We start from the raw sequence: 18,824 nt of genomic DNA, 5'->3' as shown, positions 1-18,824 counted from the left end.
ATTATACTACCTAGGGTGCCATACTATTTGAAACTGCAGGTTAAATTAAAGAGCAGTTCCAAGAAAGATTTCTTGTTCTACTACCTGCATGTCATGCTCATGTGACTACCATTCTAACTCCTCCATCAGGAAAACTGATCTGCCACATTTCATTTTGTGCAGATTTGTGGTACAGAGCACAAACACAGTGATGTTTTGTAAGTCCCAAACTATTCCTGAGATATATTTTTTCTTTAATTTTTGCTTGAAACCACTTGAAACCTCATCTCTTGCAATTTATATTAGCCTACAGAGGCTAGGGGCCTTTTAAGAGAATAGTCTAGCACAATCTCTTTCAGATCTCCACATTTCTATTAGAGTTTGAAGTTCTTTGTTTAAAAAATCCTGATTTATTTCTGTGTGATGATCAGTCTACATATTACTCACATTTGGAGAACTCCGTATAAGGTGATAAGCTGCTATTGAACACATACAGCATGCCCCTATAATTCATTGTCAGGAAATATAATTGCACAGTCTCTTACATTTCATTGATCCCCATGAACTTCATATCTGGAGTGAAGCTTCACTTAAACCTTTTCTAAGCTCTGAATCAAACATTTTAACTCCATTATTATTCCTGGTGCTATATGATGGTTGGCCATTTATCTGGACTGTAGATGCTTTTTTGTTCAGAGACCTAGTTTGCTGTAATTCACATAGAAGAATATGCATGTCCTTTTTAGACTCAAGGTACTTTGAAATTCAGGTTAGAATGGGAACAGTAGGTCAGAATAGGCATGGTCTTAAAGTAAAACCTTTTAATCCAACTAAAAGCTTGTAGCTCACTTCATGTATAATTGAAAACAGTATAGGTTCTCCTAAATATTTGAAGATCCTAATGGATTTAAGTGAATCTGAATGAAAGGGAAGCCACCACAAAGCTTCAGTTCTCCATCTAATTTTGTTACTTGCCATGCTAGTTCACAACAGGTTCAAGACTGTGGCTTATGTTTTTCCTTTCACTGACACTGTGAATGTGTTTTTCCTTCAATGTGCAGAAAAGCTTTGCAATCCTCTGCAAGGATTGCAAGGGAATCTTCTTCACATAAAGGCCTGAAATTTATTTACCTAATAGATCTTCAACTATATCATTGTAACAAAGTCTAATACATGGCAGCATAGTGATGCTTATTCTGGTAACTGCCTCCATTTTAGGACGTCTACATACCCTAGTCCAGACCATGCTGCCACCTGCTCCAACCATGTGCTGTACTGTCCAGCTGCAATTCTTGGCAAGGAATCAAGTGTCTGCATTGGGCTTGATGCTGTGCTAAGCTGTAAGTCTTGAGCAGAGTTGCATAAACTATCACAATCCTCCCCTCCTATTTATTATGATCATCTTGCACACCAGGCTGCTCTTGAGAGATGGGACTTATTTGCCCTGTGCTGTGGTAACTCCCTCTATAGTGAGAGAAACCTGCTCTTTCTGGAGCGAATAAAACCCTGCGGTTTCTGGGCCAAAACTGATGTGCAGTGAGGCACTCAGGCAAGTCAGAGTTAACCCCATGCACACCTGACTGCAAAGCACTCTTCTAAGCGGCTCTTCTTTATTCTCTAAGGCATGGAGAGAGGTAAGATCTTACAGAAATCCCTTAAAAGGTTCAGAATAAAAATGCTAATATACACTATAGCTTAGGTTTCTCTGAATTTGTGCTAACAGCTATAGGACCACATTCGTAAGCCCTAACTGACAGCTGTAGGTTAATTTTATTATGCACATATAAGGTTCTGTGGACATTAATTTCCACACACATAAATGGTTGGGTTTGAGTGCATGTAAGCTCCACCTCAGAACTTTTCAGATATGGCAGTGCTCTTCCCAGGCTAGGGCTGGCTTGGACTTGAGTAGCCAGGAGTGCTGGCTAAAATTTGTGTCCATTTCTACCTGAGCATTTAGATATGCTGATGCAGTGGTTGAATTCTGAAAATGACATACATAAGTGTTAGCTCCTTCCTACCTTCCTGTCTATTTCATTGCTTGTAAACCCTTTATTATTACTTTGTCATCCCTTAATTATTAATAAAAGGATAAAAAGACTTTAAGGACTTTGATTTAAAAAAAAGAATGGATATGAAGAAAAAAGTTTGACAGATGGAGAGAACACATATGAATCAGAAAATCTTCTGTGGATAATGCTTAGTAAGAATTTCTCTTAACTATTATGGGAAAAGAGTTTACAAACAATTTAAATTTTTAGTATTGTTAAGGGTTACAGATTTTATTCTGAATTTTAGACACATTGAACACCTTTTATTTTTTTATGCTTAGATATGTTCTTAATGTGTGGCATATCAGCTTGAATGTTTACATATGATCTGACATGGAAAGAGTCTTACAATATGTAAAACAGACAGTATACTTTTCACTTACGTTTGCTCTAATGATGACAGTGATTCCAATTCAGTCTGGGTAGACACAGTTTTGAAATAGTTCACAAGGTATGAACCTCCAGAAGGCATTTAGAGCTCCTCAGCTGGATGCCAAACTTTTAGATAGTAAATCTCTTTCCATCTTAGATATGAAGCAGCAGGAGGTAAAGAAAAGCTGAGTTGCACAAGTTTATCTGGAAAGATCTGCAGGCTTAAAATACATAATGATTTACAGAATCAAAAATTGCAGAGCATTTGCAAGCATAAAACATATGAATGTATTATTCTGATTCTGCAAAAACCATAAATGTAAGTAAAAAGTACTATTTAAATCAATGCATTTAATGTTAAGTATAGTGAACAGGTCTATTTGTGATCTTACATTTCAGTCCTTCCGAGCAAGTTATCTTTGCTCAGTGTCTTTACAAAAGCAGACTAGCAACAAGACTCCCAAGAAACTTATATAAATGGAATCAGTGTTTGGAATGTAGTGAAAAGGAGTTTAATAGCAACTGCAAGCAGAATTTTCCTACTGGTGAAACTAAGGCAAGAGGTGCGTGAAGCTTTACAATTGTAATATGGTAAATATGCCATATGCATTGAGAAAGACTCATCATTTGTAAACAATCTTTACAAGAAAAGTCTCTATTTAAATATACAGTTTCCACGATCTGTCATAATGATATGTTTTCCTTTTGGTGATTATATATGTAGACAATGATAGAGCTAAAGTTTTAGAACTAAAAATTCAGTCATGGAATTTGTGGTATTACAAAAGTCAGACAAGGGAAGACTAAAAGGAGTTTAGTGTCAGGAGTATGAAAATCAAACCGAGTGCTTTGTGCTCTCCTGAATAAAAGTTTATATTAGTCCTTTCATATATTGTATCCCCATGCAGCACCTTAGTGCTGAAATCAGATATTACAAGAAAAAAAATCATATGTGCTGAAAATGCAGATAAAATATCTGTAGTGACCTTGAAGGTAAATTAAAATGTAGAACTGGAGTATAACATGGTGACATCATTTGTTTTTTGCTTTAAAAAGAAAGAAAGGAATCCAAAATAATTTGGCAGGTTGTTACAGAATGCTACTGATGGAAATAATCCTAATGAATCTGACCATTGCATAAAGCTGTGGCAATAATATTAGGTTCAGGCTTCTGAGTCCTAGTGAGTAAAAGAAATGGAGAGGTCAAAGATTGACAGCTGCTCTTCCACAACAGAAATAGCCAGCTCAATACTTGCAGCTGGATCCTAATTAAAATTGACAGATTGACAAAAATTCCAAAGTGGAGCTACAGTTCTTTAAAAACCCAGTTGTGCAAAAAATGGGCGTTATATTAAAAAGATGTAAACAATGAAAGAGCTAGTTCAAGCTGACAGGAGAAAAAGGAATGTATTCAAGCTACAGAAAGTGTATTTCACATTCAATGTCAAGAAAAGTAGTCTAAATCAAATGCAAAAAAGGAGAAAAAAGATTTCTAAAACTTGACTATTAAATTCTAATATTATTAATCACTATTGGCCTTATGACAACTCACAATCTCACCTAGTTAAGGACTGCACTAGAAAAGTATTAGGACTATATAATATCCGTCTTTTCCTTTGAAAATGATCTCCATAAAAACAAAATCAGAACTGCAAATACTATGCATACTGCTTGTTATTTCCAGTCACAAAATACCACAGTCTGTAAATAAGGCATGCCAAAGGCATGCAACTGTTTTGCTCTAGGGGGAAAATACTGAAGTCATCATCTTTCTTGAAGACATAAAAAGTTGGAGAAATTCTTGACCTTTTAATAAGCATGCAATACCTCTGGATGTCACTTATACATTCATCATTTATACATTCGTAACACCAGAAAAGGAAGATCCTTTAATTTGAACAGGCCTAAAGTGTCTGCTGTTTTTCAGATGATGTATTTGGTTAGGGGAATTCTGGTTGCTGGAAAGCTCTTCTGTCTTGCCCATAAGGGCTCTGCCTTGACTTCCTGCATTACTCTTTCCTGCCTATCCTTGCTGACCAGAAATCACAGTGTTTCATGGAGCAATGTGCATTTCCTCACTTCCTTCAACAAGAGGTAACAAGTTGGCTACCTCTAGGAAGACAGAAAGTCAGCCATGTCTACTTTTTTAGCTACAGATGTCACCCTTGGCTGTAAACTGGGGGAGAGGCAGACTGGACTGGCACATTTCATAAATAGCAAGTAATAAAAAATATCTCATAAAGTAAAATAATTTCCTGGTTATAACTAGGAATTGTTAATGCAAGTTGCATGTACTGAGCATTTAAACTTACCTAGTTTTGCTATTCTGGAACATAAACTAGGAGAAATGTCAGTCAAAACCTTTTCACCAGTACCTACTGGTAACTATGCTTTGTGATTTGTGTTTTTTTTTTTTTTTCCTTAATAAAGTACCTTTTTTTAATGCATGAAAATAAAGTACTATAGATACCCTACTGTTGCAACTCCAGTCTACAGCTGGCTTTTTACAGGAGATTTTGGAAATATTGCTAGAAGTGTTTTGCTAAGCTTGACTGCATAGCAGGAACCATGGGGATTGCCCAAACATAATGTATACAGAACACTGTGCTGCAATCACACAACTGTGTGAACTGTAAGTCTGTGTGTCAGTCATTCACTCCAGAAACACAAAGAAAGGAGTGGAGAAAGTAGCAACCTAACACTTTCAAAACCCAAATAGCATTATTAGGAGACTTCTGGGTGAAAGTGATACTTTTGATCTAGACAAACGTACCTGGCATTGTTATGAGACTCTGAATAAGTAAACAGGTCTTTGCCTGTGCTTTTTGCATGCCAGTAGCTTTACGAATAGTCAGTTTAAAAGATCATTGCTATGGGCATTGCATAAATAATTTTATATACATAAATACATATGTATATATATATTATCTATGTGTGTGTGTGTACCAATTGCTGTTAAATAAAAGCCCTAACAATATTTTAAAAACCCATAGCTTACTCTGAGACTTATTTTCTAGGATAAACTATATTTTTAATTAATCACTTCAGAAATTCAAGCTGATCATGACCTTTTAAAATGACTATACATATACAGCACACTGTTAGATTAATATTGTTTTTTTTCCCCCTCCACTGCAAGCAAAGTTTAGACAGTTAGCTTTCATACTTAGAAATAATTATTAAGCTTTGTTTTAGTTTCTTAAAAGTTCATAATTAGGTCTTTTGATTGTGATTTTTTTTTGGTTCTTAGGTCAAAGTAATTAAGTAACTATGTGCAGAAATTAACATTGTATTAGATTATGTATTGTAGTAGTAAAGCTTGTTTGAAGTGCATGAATAAAAAGTGAAATTACAGGAAGAACAATCTAATATAGCAATACTAGGTGCATTCACTGTGCATCTGAGAGGAGGAGGGGGGAAAAAAAGAAGAGTTTTCACTCATTTTGGCCTAAAATGTGTTCAGGTTTCCAGGATTCTGACATCAGAACCCAGATAACACTGGCTAGAACCATAGGGCTTTACAATAAAAGCTAAAATATTGACCATATGATGGCAAAAAGTCTTTATTTTGCGGTTAACTTATTATCTTCTAGCTACTCTCTGATGAAGTTGGTGGTGCTGTGGAGGATGATCTCCTTCTTCTTGACAAAGATCGTGATCGTTCAGCACTGTAGGCAACATGCTTATCGTAATTTTGTATCTGAGCCTCGAGGAATTCCCTCTGTTGCTGGCTGATTGTCTGGCTAATCAGTCCAGGAAGAGCTTGAATGCTACCAATTAAAGTCTCCAGTTTAGTTTCCAGAGTAACAATTCTCTTCTCAAAATCTTCACTTCTTTCATTTAAGTCAGAAATCATGTCATACATGATGTTTTGAGTCTGAAAGTAGAAGGATGTAAGTAAAGGTTTAGAGAGACCTTACAAGTACTGTAACAAGTAGAACAACTCTACAAGGGTATGTAAACCAGGATATGAGTATTATAATATCTAGTTTTGTGAAATAATTTTCCCTGTAGATTAAATTACAGTAGACTAAACTTTCTATCAGATTTCTTGAGCAGAAACATAATGCCTTTTAGTAGCACTTTAGACATCAAAGTTGAACCCAATTAAATACCAGACCCTTTTTGGAAATTTGGATGCTTGGGACTGTACCAGGCTAAGCTTTTTGAACAGTCAGTGTAAGCCACCAGGGGACTGAAGGCTCACTGATGTGCTTCATCCTTAAGTGCTCTTGATTCTGGTTTTAAATACTTTCATTCTTTAAGCAGAGCACAAATGTTGTTCACTGGCTTGCTCCTTAAACTGAGTAGATTTTCTTGAATTGGCAGTAAGAGGAGTTGCGTGGATTGTTTTTGAAAAGTAGTGCAAGGAGTAAAAACTCAATCGTATACTTTTCTACTTTTGCACTCTACAATCTATCTGGCCTCTACAAAACACTGCTGGAATACAGCAAATATACAGAGTATACTTTAAAATGACACAATGGTCAGTAAAAATGTAATCTGAAATGTGTTGTTTCATAGAGACTTGGTTAAAAAATAATGGCTGAATGTCTGCCTCTAATAGACTGAGGCAGATTGTTGACTGATTGTTTAAACTAGAATCAAAACTGGATGTAATTCAGTTGAAAAATCAGTTGAAATTTATGAACAATCCAAAGGAAAGGCAAATTAACTGAATGACTGCCTGAAGTGTAAACCACTTCAATATCAGGTGTATTATAACTTATTGCTCTGCGTCCTGTTTTAGGATGCTAGCATAACTCTTGGAAATGAAGTACTCTGCACAAAATAGCATATTAAAAGTCCTTGTTAGCTGCCAAAAGCATTAGTCTGAATTGTATTTTCACCTGAAGTTGTCAAGTGGTTCTGTAAAGCAAGAGGGGAATGAACACTGAAGAGTTTAATCTTTGCCTTGATGTACTTGAAATTGAGAAGGATTTTGAGGTAAATTAAGAGGTGTACAAGAAACCCTTAGGAAGAGCCCAATAATGCTTCTAATGTAGCCTCAAATTAAGCTCACTGTAACTGTTAAATATTAAGTTCTAATGAGAAATCCAAAATGCTATCAGCTCAGACCTCTAGCTTTCTAGTTTATAATAACTAAATATTTATGAAAAATACTAGCAACAACAAACAAGCAGCTCACAACTGAATAGCCTCTTTTACTTCAACTCAAATGGTTTAAAAAAGATGTTAAAAGCTTTATGATATATAATCAAAGCAGGCAGCTATTATTCATTATAAAAACTTAAATAAATGCAGATCTGAATTTACTTCTCCAAAGTTACTGCTGCATAAGACAACAGGAACAGGAATCCAGAACCTCTAACTCCAGTCTAGAGGCTATTTACTATGGTCTGTCATGGCACAGTCACTATCACCACATGGCAAATCTTCTTACTTCACAGCACTACACCACTACAGCCTGCTCACAGTTCAGCATTTACCATGACCACTGCAGTCAGCTCAGGAGCTCTCAGGATCAGTCTCTCAATTGTGAAGTCTTTTTCAAATGTACAAAAAAAAAAAAAAAAAAAAAAAAAAAAAAAAAAAAAAAGGCACATTCAAACTTTCATCAGGATTCTTTTTCAGGACATAGGTGCTACCACAAAACACACACATATTTTCATTTTCTACATATAACACCTTGTTAACAATATTTGCCCATATAATGCATAACATTTTCACTTAAAAACTGTTCATTTTGAAAGGATGAATGCTGAAACAACAGTAACTGCCTACTAACCTTTGCCAGGTCCACCAAAGTGTTGGCTTGATCATTCAGTTTCCTTTGTTCCATTTTTACACTTCTTAATCTAAAAAGTGGAATTTTAAGTCAAATTCTTTTCTTTGTATGAGGTCATACTAGGATTCTAGAGAGCATGCACAAAACTTACAAGAGCAAAGAACTGCACGGACAATGCCTTGACTACTTTGTGTAGAGTCAGAATCTTTCATGTGCCTGCTACAATGAGAAGCATGCTTCTTCAACACCACAAAAAAGGAAAGAGCAAGGAAATGTGATGTCTTTGAGAATACCATTTGCCATGGTCAAAGTTGAATTCAAAAAAGATAACAATTTATTCAGACTACATGAAAGAAAGCCAAAACATTCCTCAAAGCCTCAGTATCGTGACAAGTAGGTATAGGAAGAAACCTAGAACAATGCTTTTTTCTCATTATTGTTGTAGTAATCAAGAATCTTCCCATGCCTACATGACTAGATACAGGTATTAGTCCTGTTCTGTCGGAAATGGATTGGGTTAGCAGGTGTCGGAACCTGATGAACATACAGTGATAAGTGAGTTTCTCCTTACTTTAAACAGAACTTCCATCAGACCAGCAGCTAAATAACCAACATGCTTGCCAATAGATTTGGTTTTTTCGGATAATTTGTTATCTAAATATGATTACATTTTAAATTTACATAATTCTTTTTCAAAGCACTATTTAAACTACAGCACTGAGAAACTATGAAAGAAGCAGCAAGGGTACATTTTTTTCTTTGATGCGTACCTATCTGCATTATTGTTGGTTATGCACATTTTTGGCAAGATAGAGGACCCTTCTTATACATTCTTTGATTCTCCTACTAGAGGAGTGGTTTGTAGATTTGATTTTCACAAATAGGCAATTTCTCCCTTAAGTATGATTCATTTGTTGAACATCTCATAATAAATCCATACCTGGACTTTCAATGACTTTTCTGGGTGTTCTAGAGCAGGAAATGGGTTTTTGCAAAACCAAAGTATCAATTTTTAAACAACGTATGATAAGATACCACTTCAGTCTACCAGTCTGCCAAGGGCCAACGAAAATAACAATTTGGTTAGCTGTCAAATGGAAGTAAGTTTGGCAGCATTTTATGACACATGGGTTGCTAATGCAGTCTCTGCCCATTTCTCAGTGCTGGTAATACTTAGAAAGCTAGTTTAAAGAAAACCTTGAAGATAGTCCAAACCCAGAAAGTTTCATTCATGTCTTTAGTTTACAAGCAATTCCTTTCATATTTAGGCTAACCCGTATGAGAAAGTAAGTTGTGAGAGTGAAATATAATTTAAAAATATCTTTAAAATATAAACGGAAATAACTCTTTTAAGGTAGAAACGAACTGATCACATAAAACTGGCATTCCAGGAGCTAGTAACTGGAATGCCATATGCTCTTCTTCCCCTGGAAGCTTCTTTCAGAGCACAACATAGATGCAGACAGTAGGAGTGGTGTTTTCAGAGGCTACAAGGTGGAGTTTTTCTAAAGCAAAAAATATATAGGAGTCTCCAAGGTACAAAATTACATCATCAGAGTGTCAGAACAGAATAGCTATTCAAAGGAAATTATTTCACCGGAGAATGAAAACCCCAGTGTTTTGGTGACCATTCTCTCAAATTATTTGCAGAATATGTGCTTTCTGCTTTTCTTAAGATTCATTGACTCATCTGTTTGACAATCAGTATTTTAATTTTAAAATTCCAGTAAGTTCATTATTATTGTAGTACTACAAATACCAGTTGACACTAAATGATAATTCTTCATAGTAACCAACCCAACACCTACCACAAGCTGTAAGAATGTAAGGATATGGCAAGTCTTTAGCTGCAGCAGCCGGATTTAAAGAAAACCAACAGACTTTCTTAGTATAACTCATTAAGATAAAATTTTGATTTTATGAACTTCACTTATCACAGAAAAAGATCATGATTCTGGATCGCATTTCCATGGCAGCAATCAGACCACTGAGGATCACAAATAAAAACTCTATTTTTTGCATGCAGACAGTGGTAAATTCTGCAAGTTTAGAAAGGAACAACTTATACAACTTACTTCCGAGCTCTATTTTCATTTTGTTGAAAAAAAGACAAAACAAAAGAAAACAAAGTGTAAAATATACTAAAACAACCAAATGAGCACAGGGAGCTTGATTCAGCAGGTGGAAAGTCCTAGGGAGTTGCTATTTTTGATCAGTAGCTGCCTGAGGAGTCTAACTCGCATTCATGATGAAGAAATCTGTAGTATCTTCAAGCCTTCCCATTAACTGTCATCTGTAGATTTTCTTATTCATACAATACATATGCCTTTTTATGATTTTACCTTCATCTTATCTAATGTGTCTGAGAAGCAGAACACCTAGACCAGCTGAACACATTTCAGAGCTGTGACCATGACTGTTATCATGATCTAGTCTGGTTTCTTTTATGAAATTGGCCCTGAAACGCCACTCTTTTTATTTTGGTCTCCAGTGAAATGGTTGGAAGGTAAAGGAGGGGGACCAAACAAAACTTAAGACTCTGGAAAGATGGAAAATCACTTGAGAAAAAGTGCGAAGATGCAAAAGGATGAAAAATTAATTTGCATCCATCTCATCAGCTACAGGAAGAAAGCAAACTGCTAGTGCAACATTTTCATTCATGGGGCATTCTTGAAAAAATTGAAAAAATTATCTTTTGTTTGTTTTCCTGAATACAAAAGTTTTGGGGCTGTAGTGCAAAGTGGTAAAAAATAGAGAGAAATTATTAAGATAGTTGTGCAATCTAGCTGTCACACCTAGGAATAAATTACTGATGTCACCTTCTTCCCTCCACCTGATTAATTAATTTTAAGGGAGGTGCAGAACACACTTCATATCTTGAAAAGTTCTTCTGAGCTTGAGTGATAAAAAAGCTGGAGATTGAGCCTGCTGTGCTTTTTTAGATTCTTTTCTGAACATATGTGCTCATACACACACAGACACACAAACACACACACACACAAAACAAATAGTAAAGTTAAAATGTTAAGGAACAACCTTTGCAATCAAGGATTAAAGTCCAGCAAGGATGCACATGACATGCTATCCTCTTCCCAGAACCCCTGCCACTCCCCTCCACCTCCCAATCCTTTAAGCTAAGCAGGATGGCCAAACTACTATATAAAAATATACTTTGTATATTCACATAAAAATGCCTCAACTTCTGTTGTCTTTTTATTCCTCAAAGTATCTCCACAATGACACAGAAACATTTAAACCTGCAAGTTTGCTAAATGTAATACAGTAATCAAGGTTTACAGAGTACTTCATAGTTTAAGCTTAGCCACCTACTGCTTTAAAACTATGAAAGAGAGAATGATTGTTAGTCTAAATTTACTAATAGGAAATGAGTAAACCTGGCCTTTCCTTCCTGTCTTTCCTGTAAGATGCTACATAGATGTTCTTTTCATCATGGATGCTTCCCTCACATCTCCTCACTGGTTGTCTCAGGCACAGGCCTACATTCAAAAGTTATGAAACCATCAGTTTGAAATTAAACTTAATTTATCTATTTCTACCCTGTAACTCATGAGATCTTCATAGGCTATAGAAATGGCTGCCTCAGGCTGAATAGGGATAACAAATAGAACAGAAAAACATTGACGGACCATTCCTGAAAAGAATTCTGGTTCCTGAGGACAAAAGGCTTCTGAGATTTTTTTCCCTCTCATGTAGTTCAGGAATAGTAACCATTATGAAATTCTGCTCATTTAGATGTGCTTTATGACAAATACATACTGCAAATTTTACATAAATACTTGTAGTTTGGCAATACCACAACACAGCTTAATCCTACTACCAGTTTTAGGTCTCAGGCTTGTTTTCAGACTTTCAAGTAGAGGGGAAGAATTCATTTGAATAATGCCAGAGGTGCTCAATGGTCTCACCTATTGGCATACAGTCCCATTTTCTAGAATAGATAGCAGGGGTTATAGCTGACATACCAAAATTTGATCTTATGCACTGAGAATACACAGTGTAGAGAGGCAACTAAGTGCTGGTAGGCCATGAAATGATATTTGATGAATATTCTTTTCATCAAACACTACATACATACCCTCTTCTATCACATCAATCTGATTTTAAAATACTAAAACATCTACTACAAAGAAATATTTTTTTTTAATTTCCTTCTGTCTATTGTAGCTCGCATCTTTCTACCTGGAAGAAAATGCATAAAAACAAAGGATGGTCTCAGTGGCATAGAACAAAAAACTTTTTGATAATTCAAGAAGCATGGGAAATGTCCAAAAATCATTGACCAGTCTATATGGACATAAATTGCCAGTGTACCTTTTTATTTTATTGCAAACAGATAATACAGTAAATGGTTAGCTTTGTCTTACTCTAAAAGAAAATAAACCTCCAGAACAATCTTCTATGAAGGGAAGGGAATGGTGAGGGGAGAGGAGAGAGGGGGCAGGATGGGACTAAAAGTGACTGAGAGAGAAGGAAACTAACAGAGAAAACACTTTGGGAGGAAAAAGAAAGCAAAATAGTACTTACTGATGAATAGCTTGCAAGAATTTGCGTTGATGTTTCCTTACTTTTGCATGGTCTATTTTTTTAACCAGCTTTGTGTTTTTATAAATTAACCATGTTTCCCTGAGTACATTGGCCGCTGCATTTTTCACCTGTTTAATAAAAGAAAAAAAACAGGGTGACAAAAGTAGTATAATCTTATGTTTTCACTTTTCTGTTATTAACTCTTCCTAAAGCTTTTGAAATGCTGTCTTAACTGTGGGAAGTGGGTCCCTCAAGAAGCTGCAGCACTGAAGGAAGAAAGCAACAAGTGGATTAAGGGGACTGCTGAGCAGTTTCCTTTTCATATAGATGTGATGTTCAGATCAAATATTTTTGCATCCAGGAATAATTTTCCCTCTTCAAAGAGCTGGAACTGTGGTGTTTATGGCAATATAAATTACAAGGAGAAAATACTAATGCATTATCTGTATGTTTAATTAAGTGTATTCAATAGGACCATAACATTTCTCTCTTTCTTGTTCTATGGTTATCACTTAATTCTCTTAGCAATTTAACTGTCTTTCAAAATTCCAGAGCTGTTTGAGCACTCACTTTGTCTCTCTTTTTTTTTTTTTTTTTTTTTTGGTGGCATTTAGTTTTTATACTTGTTTATTTTTTAACATTCTCCAAGAAGATGAAAAAATATGTTGTAAATTAATGTGGGCAGAATTCTATTTAAAAAGTGCTTTGACTGTTTTTTTTTTTTAATTTGGCTTTCCATAAAATGTTAAGAGTACCTACTCTTATTAGTTCTCTTATTAGGCCCTCCAAAATTGTCAAGAATGCTTAAAAACATAAAAATAATTTGAATGCAATGTTGATTAATGGCTGAATGACTAGGTTACTTGGAAATAAAAATTGTCGTAATTATTCACCTTTATTTTCTCTTCCTCCAGCTTTACATCATGCCAGTAACTGCAGTGCCAGAGCTAAGTCAACGGCTAAGACATTGCAGGAATGTCATGCAATAGCTTGGCCCAGCAACAGGCCCCCCTATCTTGTACCTGTAAGTGTTGGAGAACCTTCTCCTGTCTTCACTGAAAGCACAACCATGGTTTAGAGACCTCCTCACAATCCCTAAGTAGCCCTTGCACTTCCACAAGGTATGGCTACCATCAGGCTGTGAGGAAAGCTCCCAGCGTCAGCATGATTTGTGATCTGATGTGTATCTCAGATTTGTTTGCTCGGCTCACTTCTCACATGCTTTGAGTTTCACGAGCTAAAGCTCTGAAAGCACCACCCAGATGAAGTATTAGACTGAGATTTATATGAAGAATAGATTAACAAAATAAACTTCAAAATGCATAAATACAGACTAGACTCAAAATCTGGCCAAACTCTGAGACACATTTTGGGCTCAGCTGTCAGATAACACTAGAAAAGTAACTGTGTTAGGAAGAGACAAATTGTTTTCTGTGGTCTAGTATCAACAACACCTTAACTGACTGCACTAGGAATGTAAATCAACAAGCTCAGAAAGACAGCTTGTCAGACACCCTTTATACCTATATAAGAACTGTCTTCCCACTCATCCTTAGTCTTTCCCTGCTGTGACTCCTTAGAGAAGATACAGGCTGTTAGTGGTGAGCAGCACAGAAATGAGAGCTAGCACAGCCAGAGCAGTGCTTTGAGAAACACAGCATGTGGAGATAGGACAGGGCTCTCTTCAGCACAAGACCTGTGGCAGTGCAGTGCTGCAATGCTGCATGGAGCTGTGCAGGGTCAGCCACCCTCCTCCTCACCTGGAGCAGAACTACTGTCTCCATCTCGAGCATTGACATCCCTCTGCACACACCAGTAAGGAGAAACTCTGCTGAGCTCTGCTGAGTTGTGATTATTGTGACCTTTGTCTCCATATTGGCTCTTCTCAGTAATGAAGACTGAACGAGTTCAGTGGAATGTACAGCTACTATTCATTTTCTTGTTCCCTCATTACTGACCTGTTTTATTTCAGCAAAGAGTTTGTATTGCCTTGTTTGCTGCATTTTCTTTCATTTAAAATATTTCTATAAATACCAATGATTCTTATTTTGTGAAAAATAGTCTCTTCTAAAAATAATATATACAAATATCTTTCAGAGTACTTCAGTACTGTGTACCACTAAATAAACCATGTGTTGTGTACAAAAAGCAGCTGGAAAGACTGCCTCACTGTTTCTGTTCATATGTTGTCAACATATGAAAACATATGCTGTTTTCTTAAGAACATCTCTCATAGCTTGAAATTTTTGTTTTTATCTGTCATTTCACCTGTTTTAGCTACAAAAAAAAAATCATATAACACACAAAAACTTTTGGTTTAACACAATAGTTTTGTTTTACAGCACTTAACTGCTAATTAATTAATTAACATCAAATACCTTCCAGATACAAGGGCCCTGTATACAATATTCTATACAAGTACTTAAAATTTGCTGACAACTTGCAGTTGCCCTCAATTTAAACAAAAACTCAAGGCATCCAATTTCTAATCTTTCAAAATAATACCCATGCTAAAGTTCAGCAAGGATACCAAGCAGGAGAATATTTAAAAACAAATGCAGAAATAAATTAATACACAGTATTCCTTTTCAGTTGTGAATATAAAGTGTAACTTACTCTTTTAGTTAGCTGTGTGTCCATCATGAAATTATGCACATGTTTTTCAGCTTTGGTAAGTTCTAACTTCCTTGCCACCACAGCTACCACCAGTGCAGTGCACCCAGCACCCTGAAAACAATAAAACAAACCCCCAAGGTGTTACTACTGCATTTTGCAGAGTTTTTAGAGAAAGTTTCTCCTTTCCTGTAGAAGTGTGGCAGGCATCAGGTGATTCATCCCAGGTAAATACAGTGAACAAGCTACAGCTGTTTCATTTTAGAGTACTACAACAAGTCAGTATTTACAGGCTGGTAAATTATTAAGGCAACAAAATAATTAGTGAGCAGAATCACTTTAAAGTTCTGGTTTTGTTTTTTTTTTGGTTTTTTTTTTTTTTCCCTGCAGGGGGTGAAAATTTGAACATATCCCATTTTTAATGCATAAAGAAATGGGGTGATAAAAACAACTTTTTAAACCCAGTAACAGAATACCCTGTTCTTAAAAATTTTCTCAAGGTTACAACAACTGCTAAAAAGGAAATAAGATTAGTATTTAGTACACACACACAAACAAAGAAAAGTTTCTTAGGATTCTCTGCAGGGCCTAAAAATAACAGTAAAATTAGTATTTACTCACTTTACTATATTTTCATGTTGTTCTGAATCCTTCAGTGATCTTTTCCTATATTTTTTCTGCTTATCTTATTATCATATAAAATAGAACATATACACAGGACCATATCTTCAAAACTTGGACAGAGAAAATACCAATTTTCTAATTCGTGCTGTGTATATGTATGTAAATGCATGTATACACATGGACATGCATGTGCACAACAGGCAAATTCCAGAAGGTGCCTGACTCTTTGGAATGACAGTGACTTTATCAGCATCACAAATTCAAATGTTTCTTTATGGGGCAGGTGAAACAGAAAGGAGGTTAAAATGAGCCAGGTAATAAGCAGTGTCAATTTCATGCATCGAGTTATTATTTACACTATTAGTAAATTCTGCTGCCTTAATATTTTGTTTTAATAAACAAATTTTTACAGCTTCTTTTTTAAAGAAAGTATAAATATCTCATTAAATATACAAGGCTACATTTAACTTGCAGGTTCATTCCAATCTAGCTCTTGTTCACTTCTGTCAGTTTCTCTTCAATATAAAGCAATCTCTCATTGCTTCTCATTGAAGCTTAGCACATTTTGATTCACAGAGCTTTCTTCTACTCATTCTGTATTTCTCCTATAAATTTATTCTCTATCCCCCACATCTATAACCGCCTTACCCTCTCCAGAAAATCCAGAAGAAATCTCAAAATTTAGCTTTCAAAATACAAAATCCATTAATAAAAGCATAGAGAGTGCAAACTAAATTAACTCATTGGAAACCCCTTTTCCACATAGAGTCCTTAAAAAACTGGATCTTGTCTTTCTATGTACTTACTGAGGCATACAATGAATTCTGTGAAAGCCTTCAATTAATAATTTCTCCATTTCCCTGGTAGATTATTCCAGAAAATCCATCCAATTCTCCTCTCATCTTCTCCAATTAATTCTCATCTTCCATCTTCAACAGCTCTCAGCATTCCTTCAAATGAGTCCGTCATAATTTTGCTGCAGTTCTTGCTTCTTTCCTGTCCTCAATACTAAGCCTTTGTTTTTCTCTACCTCTCTGTTGTCCAGTCTTGTGACGATAGACGTCACAAGAATTTACTTGAAGTTTTGCTCTCTCTATGAGTCAAAATGGTGCTAAAAGTTCTTCTGCTTCTCTAGACCCCGTCAACAGTTTAAAATAAAGAATACAGCCCACACAGCTTAAGGCTAAACACTTCAGAAGCCCACTGAGCCTCCACTGAGAAGAGGACAGGGCAGAAGATACTCTAACACATCCTACCTCTCCAGAAAACAGACAGTGCTCTTTAGGTCTTCTTCCTGTCGAGGGAAATGCTAATATGCAGAAGACTTCTCTGTAGGCAAATAAATTAATAAATTACCCCATATAATAGCAAGGAAATGAAGATTAAAGGAGACATCTTTTGATTCAGTATATCAGGAAAATCAGGGCCAGATGTTGATTTAATGACATAACCGGAGTTCTGCCTGCTCACAGCAAGAAAGCTAGAATGGAAATGAGCTTATTAATACAGACCCCACTGGCGCAAAACACCTGTTTAAGCCAATTTACTGGAGGAGAGAAATACTAGATGGTTCTTTCCCAATCTCCCTCAAAAAGGCTAGAGGAGTGGTGGAAGGCAAAAGAGCTTGGTTTGGGGCAAAATCATTCCAGCCTTTGTGAATGAGTCCCATGATTTTCAATGTGGCACAGCAGCTGTAAGGACCAAATGCTGTCAAAAGTAGGAGTTTTATGTCTCACATAAAATATACTGCATGCAGTGTCACCATACTGTCACTGGTGAGCAGTGACAACCACCTCTATGGTGGATGTGCACTGCTATCTTCCTCATCTCCAGAACAGCTTATTGTGATGGCAAGGTATTCTAAATTCAGTTTAAACCTCTTGGTTTTGTGGTATATGATGGGATCTCAGGACATGAACATGAGTTCTTCTAGTGTTTCTCCAGAAGTAGGAAGTAGTATACTATCTGCATGTTTACATTTCACAGTACTGTGAAGGAAAAATAATCACTCATAGCAGCTTACAACAATGACTAAAATTCCACTTAAACTACATGATGCTGATTAATGTTACACCAACCAGCAGTATTACATGGCTCCCCTAAAGAGTTCAGCATCTTTAAAAATATTAATAAAGTGAGAATTACTCAAAATTGTAGAAATTAAATGGAGGAAATAGTTACTTTAAAAAATGGTAGCATTGTGTGCATGATACTTGCCATGTTTTTTTGAATATGCTGTATTCATAGGAAAATCAGTAGGTCAGCTTATATGCCCAGTTGGTTATATCAGTACTATGCAATGCATCAGCTACTTATTTACTAAAATTACTCAAACTAAGTAAAAGCACAATAATTATTTCATCTGCAGGACAGGTTTTCTAGGGAATAAAATTCTGCAGTCTTATATTTGATTACTTCATTAACTTTCAACATCATTATTTTTATCCAGTTTTGAAGTAAATAATAAAATAAATCATTGCTTCAAGCTCTTGTTCAGGAGAATTATATGTAAGATGAAGAAAATTAAAAAGGCAGGACCATATATATTTTCAGGTATCAAAGCATTAATCAATTCTATCTGGAATTCACACTCCTTAATCAGCTGCCTGACCATCTCCTGCATTACAGAATTATTGCAGTGTATTTTGGCTTGGTAAGCAGCCTGATTTTAAGGGCACTTAGGACAGAAATTATTACAACACATGCAGTCTAAGCAAATTGATAAAGCCAAGGCTAAAGTTTGACTACATTGTTCATCTGCTCTACTTAGTGGAAACAGTAGATTAGCCATTCATTAATTTGATGGTGTTCAAGTACTCTGTGATCAAGTATTTGCCAGCAAACACCCGTTTTAAAAGCTGATTCTGATACCTGAACTCTTCTGTTTTCCA

General features: G+C 35.8%; 1 protein-coding gene across 5 annotated transcripts in view; it reads right to left on the bottom strand.

Annotated features, from left to right (window-relative positions):
* Positions 1-5,949: 5,949 nt before the first annotated feature.
* KCNN2 (potassium calcium-activated channel subfamily N member 2) overlaps positions 5,950-18,824 on the bottom strand; it is a 68,856-nt gene continuing 55,981 nt past the window's right edge. For 2 of the 5 annotated variants that reach the window (XM_053932663.1, XM_053932666.1), the window contains 4 exons: positions 15,313-15,423; positions 12,697-12,824; positions 8,152-8,221; positions 5,950-6,279 (listed from right to left, as the gene is read on the bottom strand). In XM_053932663.1, the coding sequence (XP_053788638.1) occupies positions 5,992-6,279; positions 8,152-8,221; positions 12,697-12,824; positions 15,313-15,423 (597 nt within the window). In that variant the 3' untranslated portion in view covers positions 5,950-5,991. Of the gene's footprint in view, positions 6,280-7,852; positions 7,909-8,151; positions 8,222-11,546; positions 11,649-12,282; positions 12,352-12,696; positions 12,825-15,312; positions 15,424-18,824 lie in introns of those variants that run through there. The other 3 variants (XM_053932664.1, XR_008428749.1, XM_053932665.1) reach the window with 3 other exon arrangements.

Source organism: Vidua chalybeata, chromosome Z, assembly GCF_026979565.1.
Source record: "Vidua chalybeata isolate OUT-0048 chromosome Z, bVidCha1 merged haplotype, whole genome shotgun sequence".
Classification (NCBI taxonomy): domain Eukaryota; kingdom Metazoa; phylum Chordata; class Aves; order Passeriformes; family Viduidae; genus Vidua; species Vidua chalybeata.
This window is presented reverse-complemented; position numbering and strand designations above follow the sequence as displayed.